Source organism: Carcharhinus amblyrhynchos, chromosome 25 (genome assembly GCF_965287045.1).
Source record: "Carcharhinus amblyrhynchos chromosome 25, sCarAmb.v2.hapA, whole genome shotgun sequence".
Classification (NCBI taxonomy): domain Eukaryota; kingdom Metazoa; phylum Chordata; class Chondrichthyes; order Carcharhiniformes; family Carcharhinidae; genus Carcharhinus; species Carcharhinus amblyrhynchos.
Window position 1 is genome coordinate 16298093 of NC_137348.1, and position 22397 is coordinate 16320489.

The 22397-nt window shown below is 44.4% G+C and overlaps 1 protein-coding gene across 6 annotated transcripts in view; it reads left to right on the forward strand.

Annotated features, from left to right (window-relative positions):
* garnl3 (GTPase activating Rap/RanGAP domain like 3) overlaps positions 1 to 22397 on the forward strand; it is a 408597-nt gene that overhangs the window by 293306 nt on the left and 92894 nt on the right. For 3 of the 6 annotated variants that reach the window (XM_080211832.1, XM_080211831.1, XM_080211834.1), the window contains exons 12-16: positions 158 to 266; positions 7568 to 7613; positions 9086 to 9192; positions 16906 to 17021; positions 18788 to 18820. In XM_080211832.1, the coding sequence (XP_080067958.1) occupies positions 158 to 266; positions 7568 to 7613; positions 9086 to 9192; positions 16906 to 17021; positions 18788 to 18820 (411 nt within the window). The remainder of the gene's footprint in view (positions 1 to 157; positions 267 to 7567; positions 7614 to 9085; positions 9193 to 16905; positions 17022 to 18787; positions 18821 to 22397) is intronic. The other 3 variants (XM_080211833.1, XM_080211835.1, XM_080211836.1) reach the window with 1 other exon arrangement.

The following is a 22397-nucleotide window of genomic DNA, read 5'->3' on the forward strand; positions in this document are numbered from 1 at the left end:
AATTGCCTCTTAATGTGTGATTAGCAAGGTAATATGTGGGGTTATGTGGATAGGACCTAGGTGGGATTGTGGTCAGTGCAGACTCAATGGGCTGAATGGCCTTCTTCTGCACCGTAGAGATTCTGTGATTCTGAGATCTATTCTCTTTGCTTTCCAGGTGGAGAGGAAGCGGCATATTGGGAATGACATTGTAACCATCGTATTCCAAGAAGGAGAGGAATCATCACCGTCCTTCAAACCATCAATGATTCGATCCCATTTCACCCGTATCCTCTTCCCTTGTGCTTCCAGTATAGTTGCTTCACAAGACTTGAAAACCTTTGAGCTGGAACCCTTTGCCTATTCTAGATCTTCATTTCGACTTCCTTTACTTGCCACTAAACCATTACCATTGGAGACATAATTTTTAAGTTTCTCAAAAGCTTTGTCCGTGGTTTGTTGGTTTTTCTGCAACATCGTATTCCTGTGGTTTGAGTTTGTAGTGTTCACTGGAGTGACTGGCTGGCTGGAGATTTTGGTGTTTGGGGCTCAGTGTTGTGTCTTGTGTACAGAGTACCCAGATTACACTGCCTCATCAAAGCCACCAGTTCCCCAGTTGAAATCCACTAGTTACTTACAGTGTTAAGAGTATGAACATTGATTGCATGGTCCATGACTCTTACATTTAGCATTGTGGCCTGAGGTTACACCACATGTCCAGGGCATGTCTATTTTCCATGACTGTTCCTCACGCATGTGATTTCCCAGTATGTGTGTGTACAAAGAACAAAGAAAATTACAGCACAGGAACAGACCCTTCGGCCCTCCAAGCCTGCACCGAACATGCTGCCCGATTTAACTAAAACCCCCTACCCTTCCAGGGACCATATCCCTCTATTCCCATCCTATTCATGTATTTGTCAAGGCACCCCTTAAAAGTCACTACCGTATACACTTCCACTACCTACCCCGGCAACGACTTCCAGGCACCCACTACTCTCTGTGTAAAAAGTCTGCCTCGTACATCTCCTTTAAACCCTGCTCCTTGCACCTTAAACCTATGCCTCCTAGTAATTGACTCTTCCACTCTGGGAAAAAGCTTCTGACTATCCACTCTGTTCATGCCTCTCATAATCTTGTAGACTTCTATCACCTCCGTCGTTCCAGTGAGAACAAACCAAGTTTCTCCAACCTCTTCTCATAGCTAATGCCCTCCATACTAGGCAACATCCTGGTAAATCTTTTCTGTACTCTCACCAATGCCTCCACATCCTTCTGGTAGTGTACTTGACAATTCTACCAAATCTGGTCTTTGATTAACCCAATGCCACTCCAATCAACTGAATCGTGGAAAGTTAGAAGTTACTATGTATGGGTAGAATCTGCACAGTGGACAGTGGTTAGCATTCACAGTGCCATGGACCTGGGTTTGATTCTCAGCTTGGGTCAGTGTCTATGTGGAATCTGCATGCTCTCCCCATGTCTGCGTGGGTTTCCTCCAGGTGAACATAAGAACTAGGAGCAGGAATAGGCCATCTGGCTCCTTCAGCTTGCTCCGCGATTCAATGAGATCATGGTTGATCTTTCTGTGGACTCAGCTCCACTTACCTGCCCGCTCACCATAACCCTTAATGCCTTTACTGTTCAAAAGTTTATCTGTCTTTGCTTTAAAAACATTCAATGAGGTAGCCTCAGCTGCTTCACTGGGTAGGGAATTCCACAGATTCACAACCCTTTGTGTGAAGAAGTTTCTCCTCAATTCTGTCCTAAACCTGCTTCCCCTTATTTTGAGACCACGTCCTCTAGTTCTAGTTTCTCCTGCCAGTTGCAACAACTTCCCTGCTTCTACCTTATCTATTCCCTTCATAATACTATATGTTCTATAAGATCCCCCCTCATTCTTCTGAATTGCAATGAGTATAGCCCTAGACCACTCAGTCTGTCCTCATAAGCCAACCTTCCCAACTCCGGAATCAACCTAGTGACTCTCCTCTGCACCCTCTCCAGAACATAAGAACATAAGAACATAAGAAATAGGAGCAGAAGTAGGCCATCTGGCCCTTCGAGCCTGCCCCGCCATTCAATAAGATCATGGCTGATCTGTCGTGGCTCAGTTCCACTTTCCCGCCCTCTCCCCATAACCCTTAATCCCTTCTCTTATCAAAAACCCATCAACCCGCTTCTTAAAAATATTTAGCGAGGCAGCCTCCACCACTTCAATGGGCAGAGAATTCCAGAGATTCACCACCCTTTGAGTGAAGAAGTTCCTCCTCAACTCCGTTCTGAACCGCCCCCCCTTTATCTTGAGGCTGTGCCCCCTAGTCCTACTGTCTTTTTTGAGCGGGAAGAGTCTTTCCACCTCTATCCTATCCATCCCATTCATCATCTTATACGTCTCAATGAGATCTCCCCTCATTCTTCTAAACTCTAACGAGTACAAGCCTAGTTTATTCAGCCTCTCCTCATAGCTCAACCCCCTCAACTCCGGTATCAGCCTAGTAAACCTCCTCTGCACTCCCTCCAAGGCCAAAATATCCTTGCGCAGGTGCGGCGCCCAAAACTGCACACAGTACTCCAGCTGCGGCCTCACCAATGCCCTATACAGCTGCAGCAAGACCTCCCTACTTTTATATTCAATCCCCCTCGCTATGAAGGCCAGCATCCCATTCGCCTTCCTGACCACCTGCTGCACCTGCAGGCTGGGTTTTTGCGACTCATGCACAAGGACCCCGAGGTCCCTCTGCACCGTCGCCTGCTGCAGTTTTTCGCCACGTAAGTAATAGTCCTTCCTACCATTCTTCCTACCAAAGTGGACCACCTCACACTTGCCAACATTAAATTCCATTTGCCATTTCCTGGCCCATTCGCCCAGCCTATCTAGATCCTTCTGCAGACTCTCCACACCCTCCGCACAATTTGCCTTTCCCCCAATCTTGGTGTCATCAGCAAATTTCGACACCCTACACTCGGTTCCCTCCTCCAGATCATCTATATAAATGGTAAATAGCTGAGGCCCCAGCACCGACCCCTGGGGCACCCCACTAGTCACCAACCGCCAATCCGAATAGCACCCATTGACCCCCACTCTCTGCCTCCTATTTGACAACCAATCCTCTATCCACGCTAACACCCTACCCCCAACTCCATGTCCTCTGACCTTCTGCAGTAACCTCTTCCAGTATATCCTTTCTCAAGTAAGGAGACCAAAACTGTACACAGTACTCCAGGTGTGGCCTCACCAGCACCTTATACAACAGCAATATAACCTCGCTGTTTTAAACTCCATTCCTCTAGCAATGAAGAACATTTCATTTGCCTTCTTAATTATCTGCTGCACCTGCAAACCAACTCCTTGTGATTCTTCTATCTGTCTCTCTCTCTCTCTCGTGACACTAATAAATAAACTTAAACTGGAAAACAAGGTGAAGCCCTTCATAGACCCTGAAAATAGATAAATAAAAGGCATTACTCTGCTCCAATGTGTAACCCAGGTCCCTCTGCACAGCAGCATGCTGCAATTTTTTACCATTTAAGTAATAGTCCATTTTGCAGTTATTCCTACCAAAATGGATGACCTCACATTTACCAGCATTGTACTCCATCTGCCAGAACCTCACCCACTCACTTAGATTATCTATATCCCTTTGCAAACTTTCAGCATCCTCTGCACGCTTTGCTCTGCCACTCAGTGTCATCTGTGAATTTTGACACACTGCACCTGGTCCCCAACTCCAAATCATCTATTGTAAATCATAAGCAATTGCGGTGCCAACACTGACCCCTGAGGCACACCACTAGTCACTGATTGCCAACCAGAAAAACACCCATTTACTCCCACTCTTTGCTTTCTGTCAGTTAACCCAATCCTCTATCCATGCTAATACATTACAAGTAACACCATGCATCTTTATCTTATGTAGCAGGCTTTGATGTGGCACCTTGTCAGATGTCTTTTGGAAATCCAGATACACCACATCCACAGGTTCCCCATTGTCCACTGCACATGTAATGTTCTCAGGGTGCTCTGGTATCTTCCCACAGTCTGAAAGACGTGCTGGTTAGTTGCATTGGCCATGCTAAATTCTCCCTCAGTGTACCCGAACAGGCGCCGGAGTGTGGCAACTAGGGGATTTTCACAGTAACTTCATTGCAGTGTTGATGTAAGCCTATTTGTGACACTAATAAATAAACTTAAACTAGAAAACAAGGTGACCGAGCCTTTTGCGAAGCCTGTCATAGACCCCGAAAATAGATAAATAAAAGGCATTTCTCTGCTTCAATGTATAACTCCTTTAAACCCCACTCCATCCCCTTTCACCCCACCGCCATCCCCTGCCTTAATCAGATGCAGAGTTAATCTAGGGTGGCATGTGGAATATTTGCAGTTGAATGAATTTAATTTTACATTCACTTTTTGTAAAAATGGTGCTTTACAATCCAATACTAAAGTCAATTAACACTGGAGTGAAATATCAATAGTCCTATATATTTTCAATGAAATTATATTTGCAATAATTATTATGCTCTGAGTCAAATGAGGAGGAGGTCATTTAGCAGATGGTTTTAAAAACCAACTGTATGAAGAGGTTACTCAGACCCGACAGGGTTATAATAGACTCAGTTAATCTTCTGGCTGTTTTGTTGAGGGATTTATGTTTGATCAAAAGATAAAACATTATGATATATTTATGTCTGTTTGAACAGTAATAGTCTCTGCCTAACACATTTGCACGACTGCTGTCGTGTGCTTCATGGTAGGATAAGGCTGTCTTTAGTCTGTTTACCTTACATGATATCTTGACACTGGATTTTACAATAAACTGACAACTGTCTCTCTCTGCCACAGAGACCATCCTGTTGTGGTTGAGACAACCACTGCTTACAAAACTTGTCCATTTTTCTATTTACTCCACTCCGGCGCTGGAGCATCAGCCAACAACAAATTTCTTCTGTCTACTCTTCTGCAATAGTTCCTGCCACATCCCATGTTGCGTTTCCTTGTTTTCCCTCTCCCTGGGGTGTTTTGGGTCTTAACAGCAGCTTATGTCACTGGGTAAAGCTTTGTAGATATCAATTGCGCTTAACAGTTGGAGTGACTCAACTCTTATCGATGTTTTTGTCATTACATTTTATGACGACTCATTTTTGAGACCTAAAGCTTTTCCACTGTAAGGTTGCAGCAAAACAATCCAATTTGAGGAGAGGAGCTCAAGGGTGAATTGGGTGGCACAGTGGTTAGCACTGCTGCCTCACAGTACTAGGGACTCTGGTTCGATTCCCAACTCGGGTCACTGTCTGTGCAGAGTCTGCACGTTCTCCCTGTGTCTCTGTGGGTTTCCTCCGGGTGGTCCAGTTTCCTCCCACAGTCAGAAAAACAGGTTTGTTAGGTGCATTGGCTGTGCTAAATTCTCCCTCTGAGCAGGTGCTGGAGTGTGGCGACTAGGGGATTTTCACAGTAACTCCATTGCAGTGTTAATGTAAGCCTACCTGCGACACTAATAAGTAAACTTTAATATGAGAAGCAGTGGAATCAATGCCTTGTCCTGTTTGATATCATCTGGATTTCATGCTCCAATAAAAGGGTAAACACAAAATGTGATGGAGAAACCAACTGTAAAAGTTTAGTAGATCACCCTAATGGACCAGATAGTTCATTTTGCCTTGGTTGTGGGAGATGTGCCCTTGACAGAGTGGCATTATCAGCGCTGAATCCCCCATTATTAACATCCTGGGGGTTAGCATTGACCATAAACTGAGCTGGACTAGTCATTTAAGTACTGTGGCTACAAGAGCAGGTCAAAGGCTAGGAATTCTGCAGTGAGTAACTCACCTCCTGACTCCCCACAGCCACCTCGCCATCTATAAGGCACAAGTCAGAAGTGTGATGGAATACTCTTCACTTTCCTGGATGAGTGTAGCTCCAACAACACTCAAGAAGTTTGACAGCAACCAGGACAAAGCAGCCTGCTTGCTTGCTACCCCTTCCACAAATATTCAGTCTCTCCACCACTGATACACAGTGACAGCAGTGTGTACCATCTACAAGATGCACTGCAGGAACTCATCAAGGCTCCTTAGATGGTACTTTCCAAGCCCAATGTCCTCTACATCCAAAAGGACAAGAGCAGCAGATATCTAGAAACAGCATCACCTGGCAGATCCCCTCCAAGCCACTCAACGTCCTGACTTGTAAATATATTGCCGTTCCTTCACTGTCACAGGGTCAAAATCCTGGAACTCTCTCTCTAGTCATATTGTGGCTGTACCTACGCCTCAGGGACTGCAGCGATTCAAAAATTCAAGACCCACAGCCACCTATCTAGAGCAACTCAGGATAGGCAATAAATGCTGATCCAGCCAGTGACACCCACATTCCATAAATGAATCTAAACAAGATAGAGGAAAAGTGAACCACCATGCAATCATATTCTGCCATACAACCGTGTCAGAACTGAGTAACCTCTTCATACAATTGTTTTTAAAATCACCTGCTAAAGGGGGGTGGTCTGGTGGTACAGTGGTTAGCACTGCTGCCTCAGAGCCACAGGAAACTGGGTTCAATTCTGGCCTCGGGTAATCATGTCTGCATGTTCTCCCCATGTCTGTGTGGGTTTCCTTCAGGTGCTCCGGTTTCCTCCCACACTCCAAAGACACATGGCTATGATAAATTGCTCCTTGGTGACAGGGAGGCTAGGTGGGTAAATATGTGGGGTTATGGTGATGGGATCTGGGTGGGATTGTTGTCGGTGCAGGCTCGATGGGCCGAATGGTCGCTTCCTGCACTGTAGATTCTGTGAACTCCTCCTCCTTTGATTCAGAACATAATGATTATTGAAAATATATAGGACGATTGATATTTCACTGCAGTGTTAATTAACTTTAGTATTGTAAAGCGCCATTTTGAAAAAGAAGTGATAGTAAAGTTAAACTCAGTCAACCACAAATATTCCACCCACAACAGCTGGAATTGAGAAGGTAGTGCAAAGGGATTGTCACTTTTATTAATGGAGCCAAATTACATCTACACCAGTGAAATCCATGAATAATTTAATTAAAATAATCTCTGAGCAATTGTTTGTGATTCTTTGTTAATATGTAATATACAGAGAGGTGATTGCTAGACTATTAATTCAGAAACTCAGCCAATGTTCTGGGGACCCGGGTTCAAATCCAGATTCAAATTTGGAATAAATAAAAAATACCTGGAATTAAGAATCTACTGATGACCATGAAATCATTATTGATTGTCAGAAAAACCCATCTGGATCGCTAATGTACATTAGGAAGGGAAATCTGCAGTCCTTACCTGGTCTGGCCTACATGTGACTCCAGAACCACAGCAATGTGGTTGACTCCTAACTGCCCTCTGAAATGGCCCAGCAAGCCACGCGGTTCAAGGTCAATTAGGGATGGGCAATGAATGCTGGCCTTACTTGTGAAGCTCAGATTTCTTGAAAGAATAATGTGACGCCCATGTCCCACAAATGAATAAAAAAAAATTATAGCACCCTCCAAGTGAAAGAACAGTAATATAACATTGGATTATTGATGGTGAAAAAAGTGTTTCATTCTTTAGCCTATGTCACAGATATTTTTGCCTTAGTCCGATATAATAAACAAAATGATAGTTATCGGTAAGTAAATCGCTTAAGTTAGAGTTTCATCTTTCTTTATGTAATGGTATTGTTTCATTGTAAGGGGACTGTGAGATGGATCACGGCAATGATGCTGGAAGATGCAGTGTTGCTGTCTGTCGCAGTAACCTTGTACAGGCCAGTGGAGTGGGAGCAGGCAGCCCATTCTACTGCTGGACGCATGCCGCATTCCAGAAGAGAGGCAGTGAGCTGACATGAAGCATCTCTTTGTGGGAAGTGTAGAGAAGGGCAAAATGGGCCAAGAAATCCACACTCGGTGATCACCTGAATCCCTTTTCCTCTCAGTAAAATGTGGCCCAGGCGGTGCCCCAGGAGCAGACGTCCTCTTGCCCTTACAGTCAATTGCTGCCAGCAAACTTCAAATAGTAAGCAGCGATGTACAGAGTAGTCTAAATCCTGACTGCTGTTACACACAGTGCACTTCCTCCCTTGTTATAGATGTGTAGTATTTTCAACTCAATGCTGCTGATCACTTGGCTGTGAAGCTGGGCTCGAACCCAGAAAGAAGTTCAAACAGCCAGCAAAGTGAAATCCCGACCGCAGCATTCTTGCTCACCTTCAGGTTCCAACAAAGTTACAAGTGGCTGACACTGCTGCCTCACAGCGCCAGGGACCCAAGTTCAATTCTGGCTTTGGGTGACTGTCTGTGTGGAGTTTGCACGTTCTCCCTTTGTCTGGTGGGTTTCGACTGGGTGCTCCAGTTTCCTCCGACCGTCCAAAGATGTGCAGGTTATGTGGATTAGCCATGCTAAATTGACCCTTAGTGTACCAAGATCTGTAGGTTAGGGGGATTGGTCATGCCATATTGTTCCTTAGTATCCAAAAATGTGTAGGGTAGGGGGATTGGCCATGCTACATTGTTCCTTAGTATCCAAAGATGCATAGGTTAGGCGATTAGCAGAATAAATGTGCAGGGCTAAAGGGTTTGGGTGGGATCCTCTGTCAGAACGTCATTGCAAACTCACTGGGCCGAATGGCCTCCTTCTGCACTGTAGGATTCTTAAAAAAAACAAACCTTTGTACTGTCGTTACACTTTGCATTTTGACCTCCCATTCACACATTTCAGTTGATACTTCTATTTGGTGAAGAGTCAATTGGCTGAAGGGCCTGTTCTGCACAGTATGGTTCTATGTATGATTCCCCTCAGAACTTGTGCACATTCCGTTCTGAGAAAGTTTTCTCTTATTTGCATTCCATCAGCGTAGTTATCGGATTGATTGATAACGCACGCATTGGCACGATTGCTATTAGTGATGTTGGAATGACCTTTCGATTCATTTTGAGCTGCTGTCGAGGGTCAGTTTTGGAGTAAATTCGGGGGTGGTGGGGGAGCAGGGTGAATAGTTAACGTAATAAAAATTGCAAAGCAGTTGAACCAGAATTCCTTTGAAATGTCAGGGTTAAAATTGCATTCCGTCTGCTTTCTGTTGACACTTTGCTTTCTCTGCAGGCTTAAGATATTTTCCGAAGAGAGCGTTCCACTGTTTGGACCTCCTCTCCCTTCTCCACCAGTGTTTACAGATCATCACGAGTTCAGGGATTTTGTTTTAGTTAAATGTAAGTCTGGCTGCAGCTGTTTGTTGTTCGGATTGTCGCTCTCTGATACGTGTTGGGACCGTGATGAGGTCTGTGGGACAGGGAGAGAGTGGTTAAGAATTCCAATTCATTTTAGCCCTTATGAAACCTGAAGACATTGGAGCAATGCATCCAGAGAGGATGATCTTTCCAGTGTCACCGCACTGGGCTTTGGTAGTGCTGCTCAAGGAATGGGTGTGCCAGCCTAGCTGGCTTGATTTCATACACACCGCAACAAGACATCTCCGGGGACATGCCTCTCTCCTAGCTCTCTCACAAACACGGACCTTCGTTACTTACCTGCTTACTTGGTCTTGGCACAATTGTGTACGATTTACTCTGGAAGAAGTAACAGCAATACCTTATTAAGGAAATTGCAAATGAATACTTCCACTCAAATGTTGTAGTTTTTAGGGAGGTGCTGGTGCAGTGGTATTGACACCGGGCTAGCAATCCAAAGACTTAGGGTCATGCACTTAGGACCCGGGTTCGAATCCCATTATTCCAGGGTGAAATTTGAATTCAGTATAATGGTACCATGAAACCATTGTCGTAAAACCCCATTTGGTTCACTAATGTTCTTTAGGGAAGGAAATCTGCCATTCTTACCTGGTCTGGCCTACATGTTAGTCAACAGCCATAGCAATGTAATCGACCCTTAAAAAATGCCCTCTGAAACGGCCTAGCAAACCATTCAGTTCAAGGGCTACTAGAGATGGGCAATACATGTTGGTCTAGTCAACAACACCCTTATCCAGTGAAAGAATTTTATTTAATTTTATGGGCGACATTACGGCACAGTGATTAGCACTGCTGCCTCACAGCGTCAGGGACCTAGGTTCAATTCTAGACTCGTGTCACTGCCTGTGTGGAATGTGCACAGTCTCGCCATGTCCGCATGGGTTTCCTCCAGTTGCCCTGGTTTTCTCCCACACTCCAAAGATGTGCAGGTTAGGTGAATTGCCCCTCGGTGTCAAGGGGATTAACAGGGGAAGTACGTGGGGTTACAGGGATAGGGCCTGGGTAGGATAGTTGTTGGTGCAGACGATGGGCTGAATGGCCTCCTTCTACATTGTAAGGTTTCTATGATTCTTAAGCTCTTTTTATTTGAAAGGGATATAGACACTAAAGTCATGCAGATCAGGAAAGTCTTCTCAAAGATTTCTTCAAAATGGGCAAGGAAGTATGATGGGCCAGGATATTTTGGATGGTGGGGTTTCCTTTCCCACTGTCTGTTGGGTTGACGGGGGACAGATCCCCACTGATATTCTCAGGGGTATTGACGGACAGGCTGGGGAGGGGAGGGAAATCCTCTGGGACCAGGGATGTGCTCCATGTTAAAAGGGGACTCCCGATGGAGAGGCGTTACTGACCTCCCCCCGTCCCGACTGAGGCCTGAACCCAGTTTAATTTGGCCTCCCCTCATACCCTGGAAATCCTCCAGCCATGCTGAAATTTGAGGCTGGCAGTAAATGGCCCTGAGGTGGTCAATAACTGGCCACATATGTGCCTCAATGGGAACAAGGATGGGGTCGAATGTGGCCATGCCTGCTCCAGTATAAAACTGCAGAGAGGTCAGGACAGCTAGGAACCCAATGAGAAGCCCATCGGAGGAATTTTACACTCACCAATCCCCCGCTGCAAATTCACCATTGATGGAATTTAAATTCTGCCCTGATATTCATAGAATCATAGAGTCCCTGCGGTGCAGAAGGAGGCCATTTGGCCCATAGGGTCTGCACTGACCACAATCCCACCCATGCCCTATTCCCATAACCCCACCTATTTATCCTGTTAATCCCCTGACAGTAGGGTCAATTTAGCATGGCCAATCAGCCTAACCCACACATCTTTGAACTGTGAGAGGAAACCAGAGCACCTGGAGAAAACCCACGCAGACACAAGGAGAACGTGCAAACTCCACACAAACAGTAACCCAAGGCTGGAATTGAACCCGGGTCTCTGGTGCTGTGAGACAGCAGCGCTAACCACTGTGCCACCGTGCCGTCCATTAACAAAGGTAACTCGTGAGGGATGTGTGCGTCTGGTCACTAACACAAGTGAGGGCGAGTCCAGGTTAGTGACTAGGGAAAAACAAGTCTGTATATATCTTCCTCTGCTTGCAGTGTCTGTTCAAATAGACTCATCTATTTGAATGGCTGGAGCACTCACACAGGGACACAGGTTTTAAAGTATTATCTGTTTGATAATGTTTTTTAGATCCCATACATTTTCCCTGCAGCTGTCTGTGATGCACTGTGAGAAGTTGTTTACATTAAAGATGCTGTGTAAATGCACATTGTTGATATTAGTGACTGGTGCATACATGGGAGACTGGCTTTAATGTTCTACCTGCCACTTTTGAAGTCTCATTGCCAATATTGTCCATTGCCCATTGATTCAGTTGGTGGAAGTGGTGTTGAGATTGTTCCTGCCACAATACAGGACAATCCAGTTTATTTTTAGCTCTATATAAAGTGAAGCCAAGTTAAAACGAGCAGAGTCAAACACAGCATGTTGGGTGACTTACAAGCAAGAGGAAACTCACAGACATGGGCACAGTGGTTAGCACTATGTCTCATAGCTCCAGAGACCTGGGTTCAATTCCGGCCTTGGGTCACTGCCTGTGTGGAGTTTGCACATTCTCCCTGTGTCTGCATGGGTTTCCTCTGGGTGCTCCAGTTTCCTCCCAGACTCCAAAGACATGCAGGTTAGGTGGATTGGCCTTGCTAAATTGTCCCTTAACATTGCAAGATGTGTGGATTAGATGGATTAGCCATGATAAATGTATGGGGTTATAGGGATAGGGTGAGAGAGAGGGGCTGGGTAAAATACTCAGAGTTGTTGATACAGACTCAATGGGCCAAATGGCCTCTTCTGCACTGTCGGGTATCTATGACAATACCAGTCCTGATATCCCTGATTCACTTCGGGTCTGATTCAAATGACCCACTAGGGAGCTTTTATCAAACAAAGTTTATTTAAGAATACAGTTAACATATAGCAATAACCTTTATTTATTATAAACAAGAAAAAACCCCATGATATTGTATAAACCTTAACAACTGAATGCAATGTTCCAAACAAACAAACTTACACATATACACCTGCCACAGGTTAGCACAGAAAACAAGAAGGCTCATGTGATGCTGGAACTTAGTCCTTTGGTTGGAGAATTGAAACTCTGACTTTTCAGCCTTATAATTTGCAGCAATCCTAGAAGTAGAGATAGTATCTCTACTGACCTCTAGTTTTTCCCAGCAAACCACTGCAAAAGACAGAGAGAGACACTCTAGTTACTAGTTTGCAAACCACCAACACTAGAATTCTCACTTCAGGAAAGCAAGAAGACCTGCTTCCAGCCAGCTAGCAGAGTTTACAAACCCGAGGGAGAGAGAGGGCACTGCATCCAGCCTGAAGTAAAAACAGCTTCCAACTAAAACTGAAAGTGAATCCTTGGATTCCTCTATGGAGGAATCATCTGACTTTGTCTTGTCAATCAATCTTCCCACAATACCTCAATAAACAAAACCCCATTTAAACCATTTAAGCAGCAATAGGTTTTATTTATTAGTCAAAATTAAGCTTTCATTAGCACTGCAGTGAAGTTACTGTGAAAATCCCCTAGTTGCAACCCTCTGGCACCTGTTTGGGTACATTGAGGGAGAATTTAGCCTGGCTAATGCACCTAACCAGCACGTCTTTCGGACTGTGGGAGGAAACCAGATCACGTGGAGGAAACCCCACACAGACACGGGGAAAACATGTAGACTCTGCACAAACAGTCACCCAAGCTGGGAATTGAACCCGGGTCCCTGATGCTGCGAGGCAGCAGTGCTAACCACTGTGCCAGCTCCCCACAGTAAAAGGACTTCCAAGCTAGTGCCGCAATAAAAAAAACTGCTTACAAAGTGTAGAGAATGTGATTTTTAAAAAGCACATTTAAAGGTACACTAGCTTCACAACATCACACTGCAGAACAAAGATAGATTTCAGCTAGGACCATACATTAGGTTATTCACATAACCTATATATCTTGGGATACAAAGGGGCAATTTAGCATGGCCAATCCCGCTAACCTGCAAATCTTTGGAGTGTGGAAGGAAACCGCAGCACCAGGAAGAAACCCTTCATTCCTTGTATCAATTCAGACAGCCCTCTCTGAGCCTTCCACAGCGTATTCATTTGAAAAACCTGAATCATATTCTCCGTCATCTTCTCGTTAACAAATAGTCTCAGTTCTTCGAGTTGATCCACACATGTTTCATTGTGTGGCCCCTATAGCATTAGGCAGTTTTCTTTTACAATTCAGCTCAGAACATCGGTGTTTTCTCATGAATCACGTCATCCTAAGTCTACTCCATACCCTTAAGGTGACGATATTGCATTTATCTACATTCAGCCTCCTGCTTCTCGATGTGTGTTAGCTGGCCCTCCATGTTAACTGAGTTTGAGTTGAAACCGCCAGCAATGTGGTTCAGATATTTTAGAAACAGGTTAAAGAGTAGCAATCCCCCAGTGCTGAGCCCTGAAGGACGGCACTGTCCAAAACATCTCAATCCTCATTCACCCACCTCATTCACTGCCCAGTCATGGTGTAAGCTGCAGCCAATGCCATGTCTACTCATTTTCAAAATGAGGTCAAAGAACATTACAGCACAGGAACAGGCCCTTCGACCCTCAAAGCCTGTGCCATTCACGTTGTCCTATCTAGATCAAGTGTTTGTATCTCTATTCCTCATCAGTTCATGTGTCTATCAAGATAATTCTAAAATGTGGCTGATGTAATTTCTTTAACCGCCTCACTTGGCAGTGCATTCCAGGCCTCCACCACTACCCTCTGTATAAAAAACTTCACCTGTACATCTCCACTGAGCTTTTCCCCCCTTATCTTGAACTTGTGCCCCCTTGTAATTGTCATGTCTGCCCTGGGAATAGGCTTCCAACTGTTCATCCTATCTATACCCCTCATAATGTTATAAACTTCTATCAGGTCACCACTCAGCCTCCGTTTTTCCAGGGAGAACAATCCCAATTTATTCAATCTCTCCTCATGGCTAATACCTTCCATACCGGGCAACATCCTGATAAACCTTTACTGTACTCCCTCCAAAGCCTCCACATCCTTCTGGTAGTGTGGTGATCAGAATTGGACGCAGTATTCCAAATATGGCTGAACAAATGTTTTATATAACTGTAACATAATTTGCCAACTTTTATATTCGATGCCCCGTTCGATGAAGGTAAGCATGCCATATGCTTTCTTCACAATGTCCTTGTGAAAACCTTTCATCAAGAGCTTCAATAAAATCTATTGCACCTGCATACTTGCCCTTGGTTTCATCTTGTGTTACTCTATCAGAAAATGTTATTCAGATTCTCTGGCGTGGCTTCACTTTTGTAAATCCATATCTCACTAGGCATTTCACTACCTTGTCCTTCATAACTGATGCTGCATTGGATATACAGTACAGAAACAGCTCCACTCAAGCCTTCTCCTGTCGTGCCTAATCTAACTCCATCAACATAACCCTTCATTGTCCTTCATGTGCTCTTCTGGATTCCCCTTGAATTCACCTACACCGTTAACCAAGACTACTCCAGGTGGTAGTAAGCTACATATTTGAACCGCTGTCTGGGTCTCTCTCTCTCTTGTGTACCCTCACACCCATACTGCTGTTTACTCTTTGGGGAAGAGTGGGGAAAGTGCCGAGGAGTCTTGGGGAGATTAAGTGACCGTGCAATAGATGAGGGGGGGGGGGGGGGTGGTTGGAGGGGGGAGGTCAGGGCTGGCCCAAGGACATTTTGGAGACTAGCAATTCAGGGGTGGGCGGGGGGGTTGGAGGGGCAGCAATGAGGAGGGCGTCGTGGGGATGGCCAACGATTGAGCTGGCCAGTAATAGGAGGTTGGCAGTGTGGGGCTACTGTGCATGTGCCGATCTAGACACTGACAGATCAATGCATGCACAGTGGGCCCGCTCAGTGCCATGCTGCTGGCTTCTCCACCCGCTCTGAGATTTTCAGCCTGAGGCACTCTGCAGTGCCCAGAATGTGAGAGATTCATTTTGAAAATCCTGCTGAAAAAATCAGCGCGATTTACTCCTGTTTTTATGCAAATTTTTTTGGAAGAATCCCAGCTTCTATACCCTTTCCAAAAGATGCCATTGAGAATTGTACTCCAAGTGTGGTCTAACCAAGGCTTGATGCAAGTTTGGCTATTTTTCCATTCTATACCTCGAGAAATAAGCCTGAGTGCTTAGTTTGTTTTAGAATGTTGGTGCTTGGATTGCTTATTCTAGAACTTTCCCTTTGGCTCTATTGTGAGACTAAGGGCATAATTTTCCTGTCACGCCCGCCACGGGAATTGTAGTGGGTGGGTCAGAAAATTCACCGGACTGTGCAAACGTCCATTGATCTTGGGTGGGATTTCTGGTCTTCGGGTGAGCATGGCCAGGAACCCCTGCTAGCTCGCTTATAAGTTGCCTTACACTAAGTGTTTCCTCATGTTGATTGATGCCAGCCTCTTGCGTGGAGTATGAAAAGGTTTTTGTTTTCAAAATTTTAATAATAGTTTTAATGATTTTCATTACCTTTCCTGCCACGGACACTGGCCTTTTGTCAACCCATATCCTTCCTCTGGTTCCAAAGACATCCTTTCTCCCCACCGTCCATACACTGAAGTACCTTCTCTACTCTCTGCTCTGATGAAGGGTCACCCAGACTTGAAACATTGGCTCTATTCTCTCTCCACACGTGCTGTCAGACTTGCTGAGATTTTCCAGCATTTTCTGTTTTTGTACCTTCTGTTTTTAATTCCTTATCCTGAACTATATGACCTGGCAATCATTCCTGCAGCTGGCTTCAACTTTAGCTCCCAATGCATTGTCCCTCTCCGTGAGGTCAAATCCAGCCTTCTTTATAGCTTGCATATTAACATGTTGCTTCCTCTAACAGCCCTTTACCATATTCAAGAATGATGGGATCTTTATGCTCCCACCACTACCCAACTCCATTCCGCATCAAGGCATTTTAAATTCTTTAAGACCTTTGCAGCTTTCCTCACTTTAGCATGGGCAGCAAGGTGGCGCAGTGGTTAGCACTGCTGCCTCACAGCGTCAGAAACCTGGGTTCAATTCCCGGCTTGGGCCACTGTCTGTCTGTCTGCAGGTTCTCCCCATGTCTGCGTGGATTTCCTCCCACAGTCAGTAAGACGTGCTGGTTAGGTGCATTGTCCATGCTAAATTCTCCCTCAGTGTACCCGAACAGACACTGCAGTATGGTGATTAGGGGATTTTCTGTTAGGTTGATTGGCCATGCTAAATTAACCCTATTGTCAGGGGGACTAGCAGGATAAATAAGAGGGTTACGGGAATTACTGGGTGGGATTGTGATCGGTGCAGACTCAATGGGCCAAAAGGCCTCCTTCTGCACTGGTGGGATTCTATGATTCATCAGTGTTAATATAAGCCAAATAAATAAACTTTAAAGGGCTTGGCTATGGTGTACACCACAGTGCGTTTATGAGCCATCTCTCCAAGAAGACACTTGGTTATTACTCTACCTTTAGCTCACTGGAAAAGTAGCGGTGGAAGTTTTGAGCCCGATGTGTTATAATTTTAAATGATAAATTGGCGTTGTGTCTGGGACAGTTGGCCTTCATCACAGTGATGCTCAGCTTTAATGTGTCATTTTCAGTAATAAACGGTGAGAAAGCAACCCTGGAAACCCCGACCTTTGCTCAAAAACGTCAGCGCACCTTGGACATGTTGATACGATCTCTGTATCAAGATCTCATTCCAGACTTGCATAAGGTACAGTAGTTATTGGTTGTCACAGTTGACGGTGTGTGGTTGCATGTCACGATAGTAATGAATTTTGCATTGATGCTTTATTGTTGCCATCAATCTTTCTCTTACTAATTGACACAAATTACTTGCAAGGTTTACAAATCCAATTAACAAGGAACATATTTGCTTTGAGTTATGCCCAGAAGTAGATCATATTCACATCGCTGATTTGCTTCCGCAATTCTAAAAGAATATTTTTGCTGAATTTCGGTATTTAACCGAATGTGGCCAGAGAGTATTATTGACAATCATTTGGCTGAGAACAGTATCCATGGGTATTCTCATATTCCCCTTGCCATTAAAATTAAGCTGGGAGTTGTAGTGGATTCAAAATAACAAGCTGACACACTAGACATGTTACCGGAGGCAGATTTTGTTGCCTTTGTCCCCTTGTGAATGTGCTGTGGTCATAGAATCATAGAATCCTTACAATGCAGAAGGAGGCCATTCAGCCCATTGAGTCTGCACCAACCACAAACCCATCAAGGCCCTATTCCCATAACCCATTTGCCTCGCTAATTCCCCTGACACTAAGGGGCATTTTAGCACGACCAATCAACCTAACCCACATATCTTTGGACTGTGGGAGGAAACCGGAGCACCCGGAGGAAACCTACGAAGGCACAGGGTCATTAACAATAGTTTCAGAAAGTGAACATTTCCTAGCAACAATCGAAGTTCTCAATAGAACTTCAGTGAAAAATCCTTTACCATCGACCTGAAAATAAAAGAGACAGCATCAGTTTTAAATTTAAAGGAAATTAAAGGATGGTCCGCGGTGTACTCAACACAGTTACAGTGGATGGATGCAGAGTCAGCTCCAGGCGTGTTGTTAATCCCATTTCCAATGGACCTGGGCTACAGTGTCAGTATCCCAGCATCAGTCTCGTTTAGGTAGTAAGCTAATACCTTACCTCAGTCTCTAACTCTGACTCACCACTGTTCAACAAATCAGTAGCAGCACGGTGGCACTGTGGTTAGCACTGCTGCCTCACAGTGCAGGGACCCGGGTTCAATTCCAGTCTCGGAAGTCTGTGCGGAGTCTGCACATTCTCCCCGCGTCTGTGTGGGTTTCCTCTGCATTTCCTCCAGTTTCCTCCCACAGTCTAAAGATGTGTGGGTTGGATTGGTTGGCCACGCTAAATTGCCCTTTAGTGTCAGGGGTAATTAGTCGGGTAAATGCATGGGGATATGGCCTGGGTGGGATTGTTGGCGGTGCAGGCTCGATGGGCTGAATGGCCTGCTTCTGCACTGTAGGGATTCTATGTTTTGTTGGTTATCACTATTGCCCAGTATAATGTGGGGGAAACTGCAGTTCTACTGGTCCAAGCTTCCAAAGGGAGTTCCTGTCATTAAAGAGTGAATGTGCTGGAGACAACACAAATCAGAGCAACCCCAAATTAATATTGCATCAAAGGAGTTATTTTTGCATGCACTGTAACTCATGTTTAAAATATCCATTCCAATATATATTTGTATGTAATAGATTGAGTTTGCAAAGTTCAGAATGTACCAAAGGTAATGGATTTTTGAAACTAAGTCAATCATTCTCAATTGCAGTTATTAACGATGTTCTATATTGCACTGTTTAAAGAATGGATTGCTATGTATTTGATCATGTTCTTGTATAAACATTAAGATTGCACTCACTTCCTGGTTTAACTATAGCTTTGTTAATGTTATGCACATAATGCAGTGAACGACTCTTCAATGTCACATTTCTTCCTTAGGAAATGAATGAAATCCAACTAGGCTGGATAACAGTGAGATCATTTATCTTCTCTTTTTGCATCCAAATGCATCAGCGTTCCTTCTTGTACAACAAGACTGGCAATTTTAATGCATTGCAACAGCATCACAAGTAATGCAAGCCAAACATATATTAATCCTTTGAGACTCGATTCCCTGGGTATCATTCTTGTTTTCAAATTGTGCACAGTCCCACTGGTCCCTGCAACCGCTGAAAGATTCTGAATCTGAGTAGCACGGAAAAACCTGCCTCTCCAAACCGACCCTCAAAATTGGGATGTTGCCTGAGATGGCTGGTACAAGAAAATAATTTTGTCCTCAAAGGTTTAATATTGCTTTGCCCATGTTAATAATGTTCATTGTCACTTGTTAACTGCATCTGCCAACTTAGCATGGTTTTTGAAAGTGATTAACTATGTGCCGTCACCCTGTCTCTAACCGAAAGAAAAATTGCATTTATGAGATTGCGCTGCAAGGTCTATTGATCATTGTCATGTGTGGAATCGACACCCGTGGCATAAAGGAGAAAGAATTGAGCTAACAGGTAGCTGAAGTGAAATCCATGACTTACGAGCGATGGTACATCAATATGTTTAACAGTCACATCATACATCTTTGCAAAAGCAATAATGAATTACAGGCAGCTGTTTGACCCCGTGTACTGTGTGTGCGTGCTTGTCAACGCGCCAACAATTCCTCTCCCCTATCCTCTGTGCAAATCCTTCCTTTCCGTTTCCGTCTTTTTTTTGGCGAACTGTGTCTTGTCTGACGGTCGTTAAAAATTGTTGCAATTATAAATCATTTTAGGTCTTCCTTACTGCAGGTTGCTAACTTAATTTTAACATGTCTCTGACATGATTTATAGCTGCCCGGTCAAACATTAGACACTAACACAGAAAGTCGACCAACACAGCGTAGACATACGAGATGGAAGGTTACCACCACCAGTTAAACAAATCGATCCCTAAGGAGTATCCGAAACCTTATATTTTTTGCTCCAGCAAACACTCTTGCTAGGATGCTGCCAAACATTGCAGTTCCATACAGATTTGACTGTAGATTAAAGGTACAACTAATTTTGATTTTTGTTTTCAATGATGCAATCAGCAATTATTTGTTTGTGTTCCCTAATAATGTTCTGGACAATCCGCTGAAACAGGCCAAAGCAAATGGTCCCTTAAATTCCTCTTCAGCCACAGCAAGAAATTGGGAATGATTTGAAAATAGCATCAGTTGTATATTAAAACTAACTGATATCACAAATCTGTAGCAGCACCGAGCAGTAAAAAATAGACACGGGGAAGTATGGTACTGTATCGCAGAGGATAAGCTTGTAAACAGCAACTGGGAAAGTCATTCATCTTTGATTGATATTAAAAAATGTATTATTGTGATGAATGAGATTTTAAACCCATTTGGCATATTATAACATTGCAACATACCACCAGCATGTAAGCGAATATTTAATAAAGTTCCATCAGTGGGACGATATGAAATTCTAATCTGAACTATTTGATCACAATCAGCTGTCTGTCTTTGTTTAATGAGGGTGAGAGGGGATACAGCAAGGCTTTGAAATTTGTTACCTGAAATAATTTCTCTCCCTAGTCAGTGTGTTTTGATTAAGGTGAAGTGAGGTCACACCTGGGGTATTGTGTGCAGTTTTGCTGTCCTTATCCGAGGAAGGATGTCCTTGGTACAGCGGGAGTACAGCGAAGGTTTACCAGGCTGATTACTGGGTTGGCAGGTCTGTCATATGAGGAGAGACTAAGTCGGTTAGGGTTACATTCACTGGAGTTCTAAAGAGTGAGAAGGGATCTCACGGCAACAAATAAAGTTCCATCAGGGTTAGACAGGGTGGATTCCAAAAGAATGTTCCCAACTGTGGGGGAGTCCAGAACTAGGGGTCATAGTTTGAGGATAAGGGGTAATCCTTTTAGAACTGAGGTGAGGAGAAATTTCTTCACCCAAAGGTTGATGAATGTGTGGAATTCACTACCACAGAATGTAGTTGAGGCCAAATCGTGAGATTTCAAGAAGAAATTAGATATAGCTCTTGGGATTAAAGAGATCGAGAGATATGGAGGGAAGGGGAGAATCAGGATATTGAATTCAATGATCATCCATGATCAATATGAAGTTGGCTCGAAGGGCCACATGGCCTACTCCTGCTTCTTAGTTTCTATGTAAGATTTTGACTGTGGCACTAAGTTAGTTTTCCACTGGAAACCTGGGCCAAGATTCTCTCATCCTGCTGCGCTAAAAACATCCGCGCAGTGGGCCGTGAGATTCAAGCAGGGCCCGATCTACGGGCTCGGAGCAGTGTGTTCTGTAAACAAAACGTCGCCCAATGCCGGATTTCAGGCAGCATCAGCTCCACATGGAAATCCACGGGGAGGTGCATAAATTATTTCAATAGGACTTTACATGTATTTTAAATATTATTAGCAGGCCCGGGACTGAAGTCTCTGTCACACTTCAAACCATTGGAGTGAATGGTCCATGGACCTTGCAGTATAGTGTTGTCTGTAAAGATCAGCTTGGCATTGAGCTGAAGGGCATGAAGCAGTCTGCTCCAACAGGGGGGTGCTCAGTACAACATTAGCAGCACAGCATTATGGCTGATAGAGCTACTCAATGTTGCACTCTCAAAGTCTTGAGTGAACTGAGATCTGCCTTGTGCACACCACTCCTTTATACATGGCTTTAGTGAGTCCACACCCTTGAGTTCTGTGTGCAGTTTAGGTCTCCAAGTCTGAGGAAGGACATGCTTGCTATTGAGGGAGTTCAGCAAAGGTTTACCAGACTGATTCCTGGAATGGCAGGACTGACACATGAAGAGAGACTGGATCGACTGGGCTCGTACTCACTGGAATTTAGAAGAATGAGAGGGGATCTCATAGAACACGTGAAATGCTGATGGAACTGGACAGGCTAGATGCAGGAAGAATGTTCCCGATGCTGGGGAGATGCAGAACCAAGGGTCACAATCTAAGAATTGGGGGTAAGCCATTCAGGACTGAAATGAGGAAGAACTTCCTCACTCAGAGTTGTGAACTTGTGAAATTCTCTACCACAGAAAGCTGTTGGGGTCAGTTCATTAGATATGTTCAAGAGGGACTAGACATGGCCCTTGTGGCTAAAGGGATGAAGGGGTATGGTGATTGCCTGCTGGCGGGATTTTTCACCTTTCTGCCTTGCTCACCCTCCAAAGAGTGTCTCACCTTGTTTGTAACATCAGCCAAAACCAGTAGCAGTGCTGCCAACTCTACAGAACGGATGTGACAGTGATTGTTTCGTTGCTCTTCCAGCAGTTGTTCGTTCTGTCCCTTTTTCAGAAATGTGTTCTTCCAATGTCGAGAAACCTCCACACCGCTCGTGTGTGAACAGTTTGATTTCCCTCTCAGCTCAGGTGAATTATTGGCATAGCCAATTCATTGTCAGCCACTGCACTTTATCTGTGACAGCTCCACACTGACACCTTATTCATCTTCCCAAATCCTGGGCCTCGAACGGAAAACCAGCTCAACCTTCCTGTGTAAAGCTTGGATTCCTCTGGATGAGTAGAAATTCACACCGTTAAATGTTAGG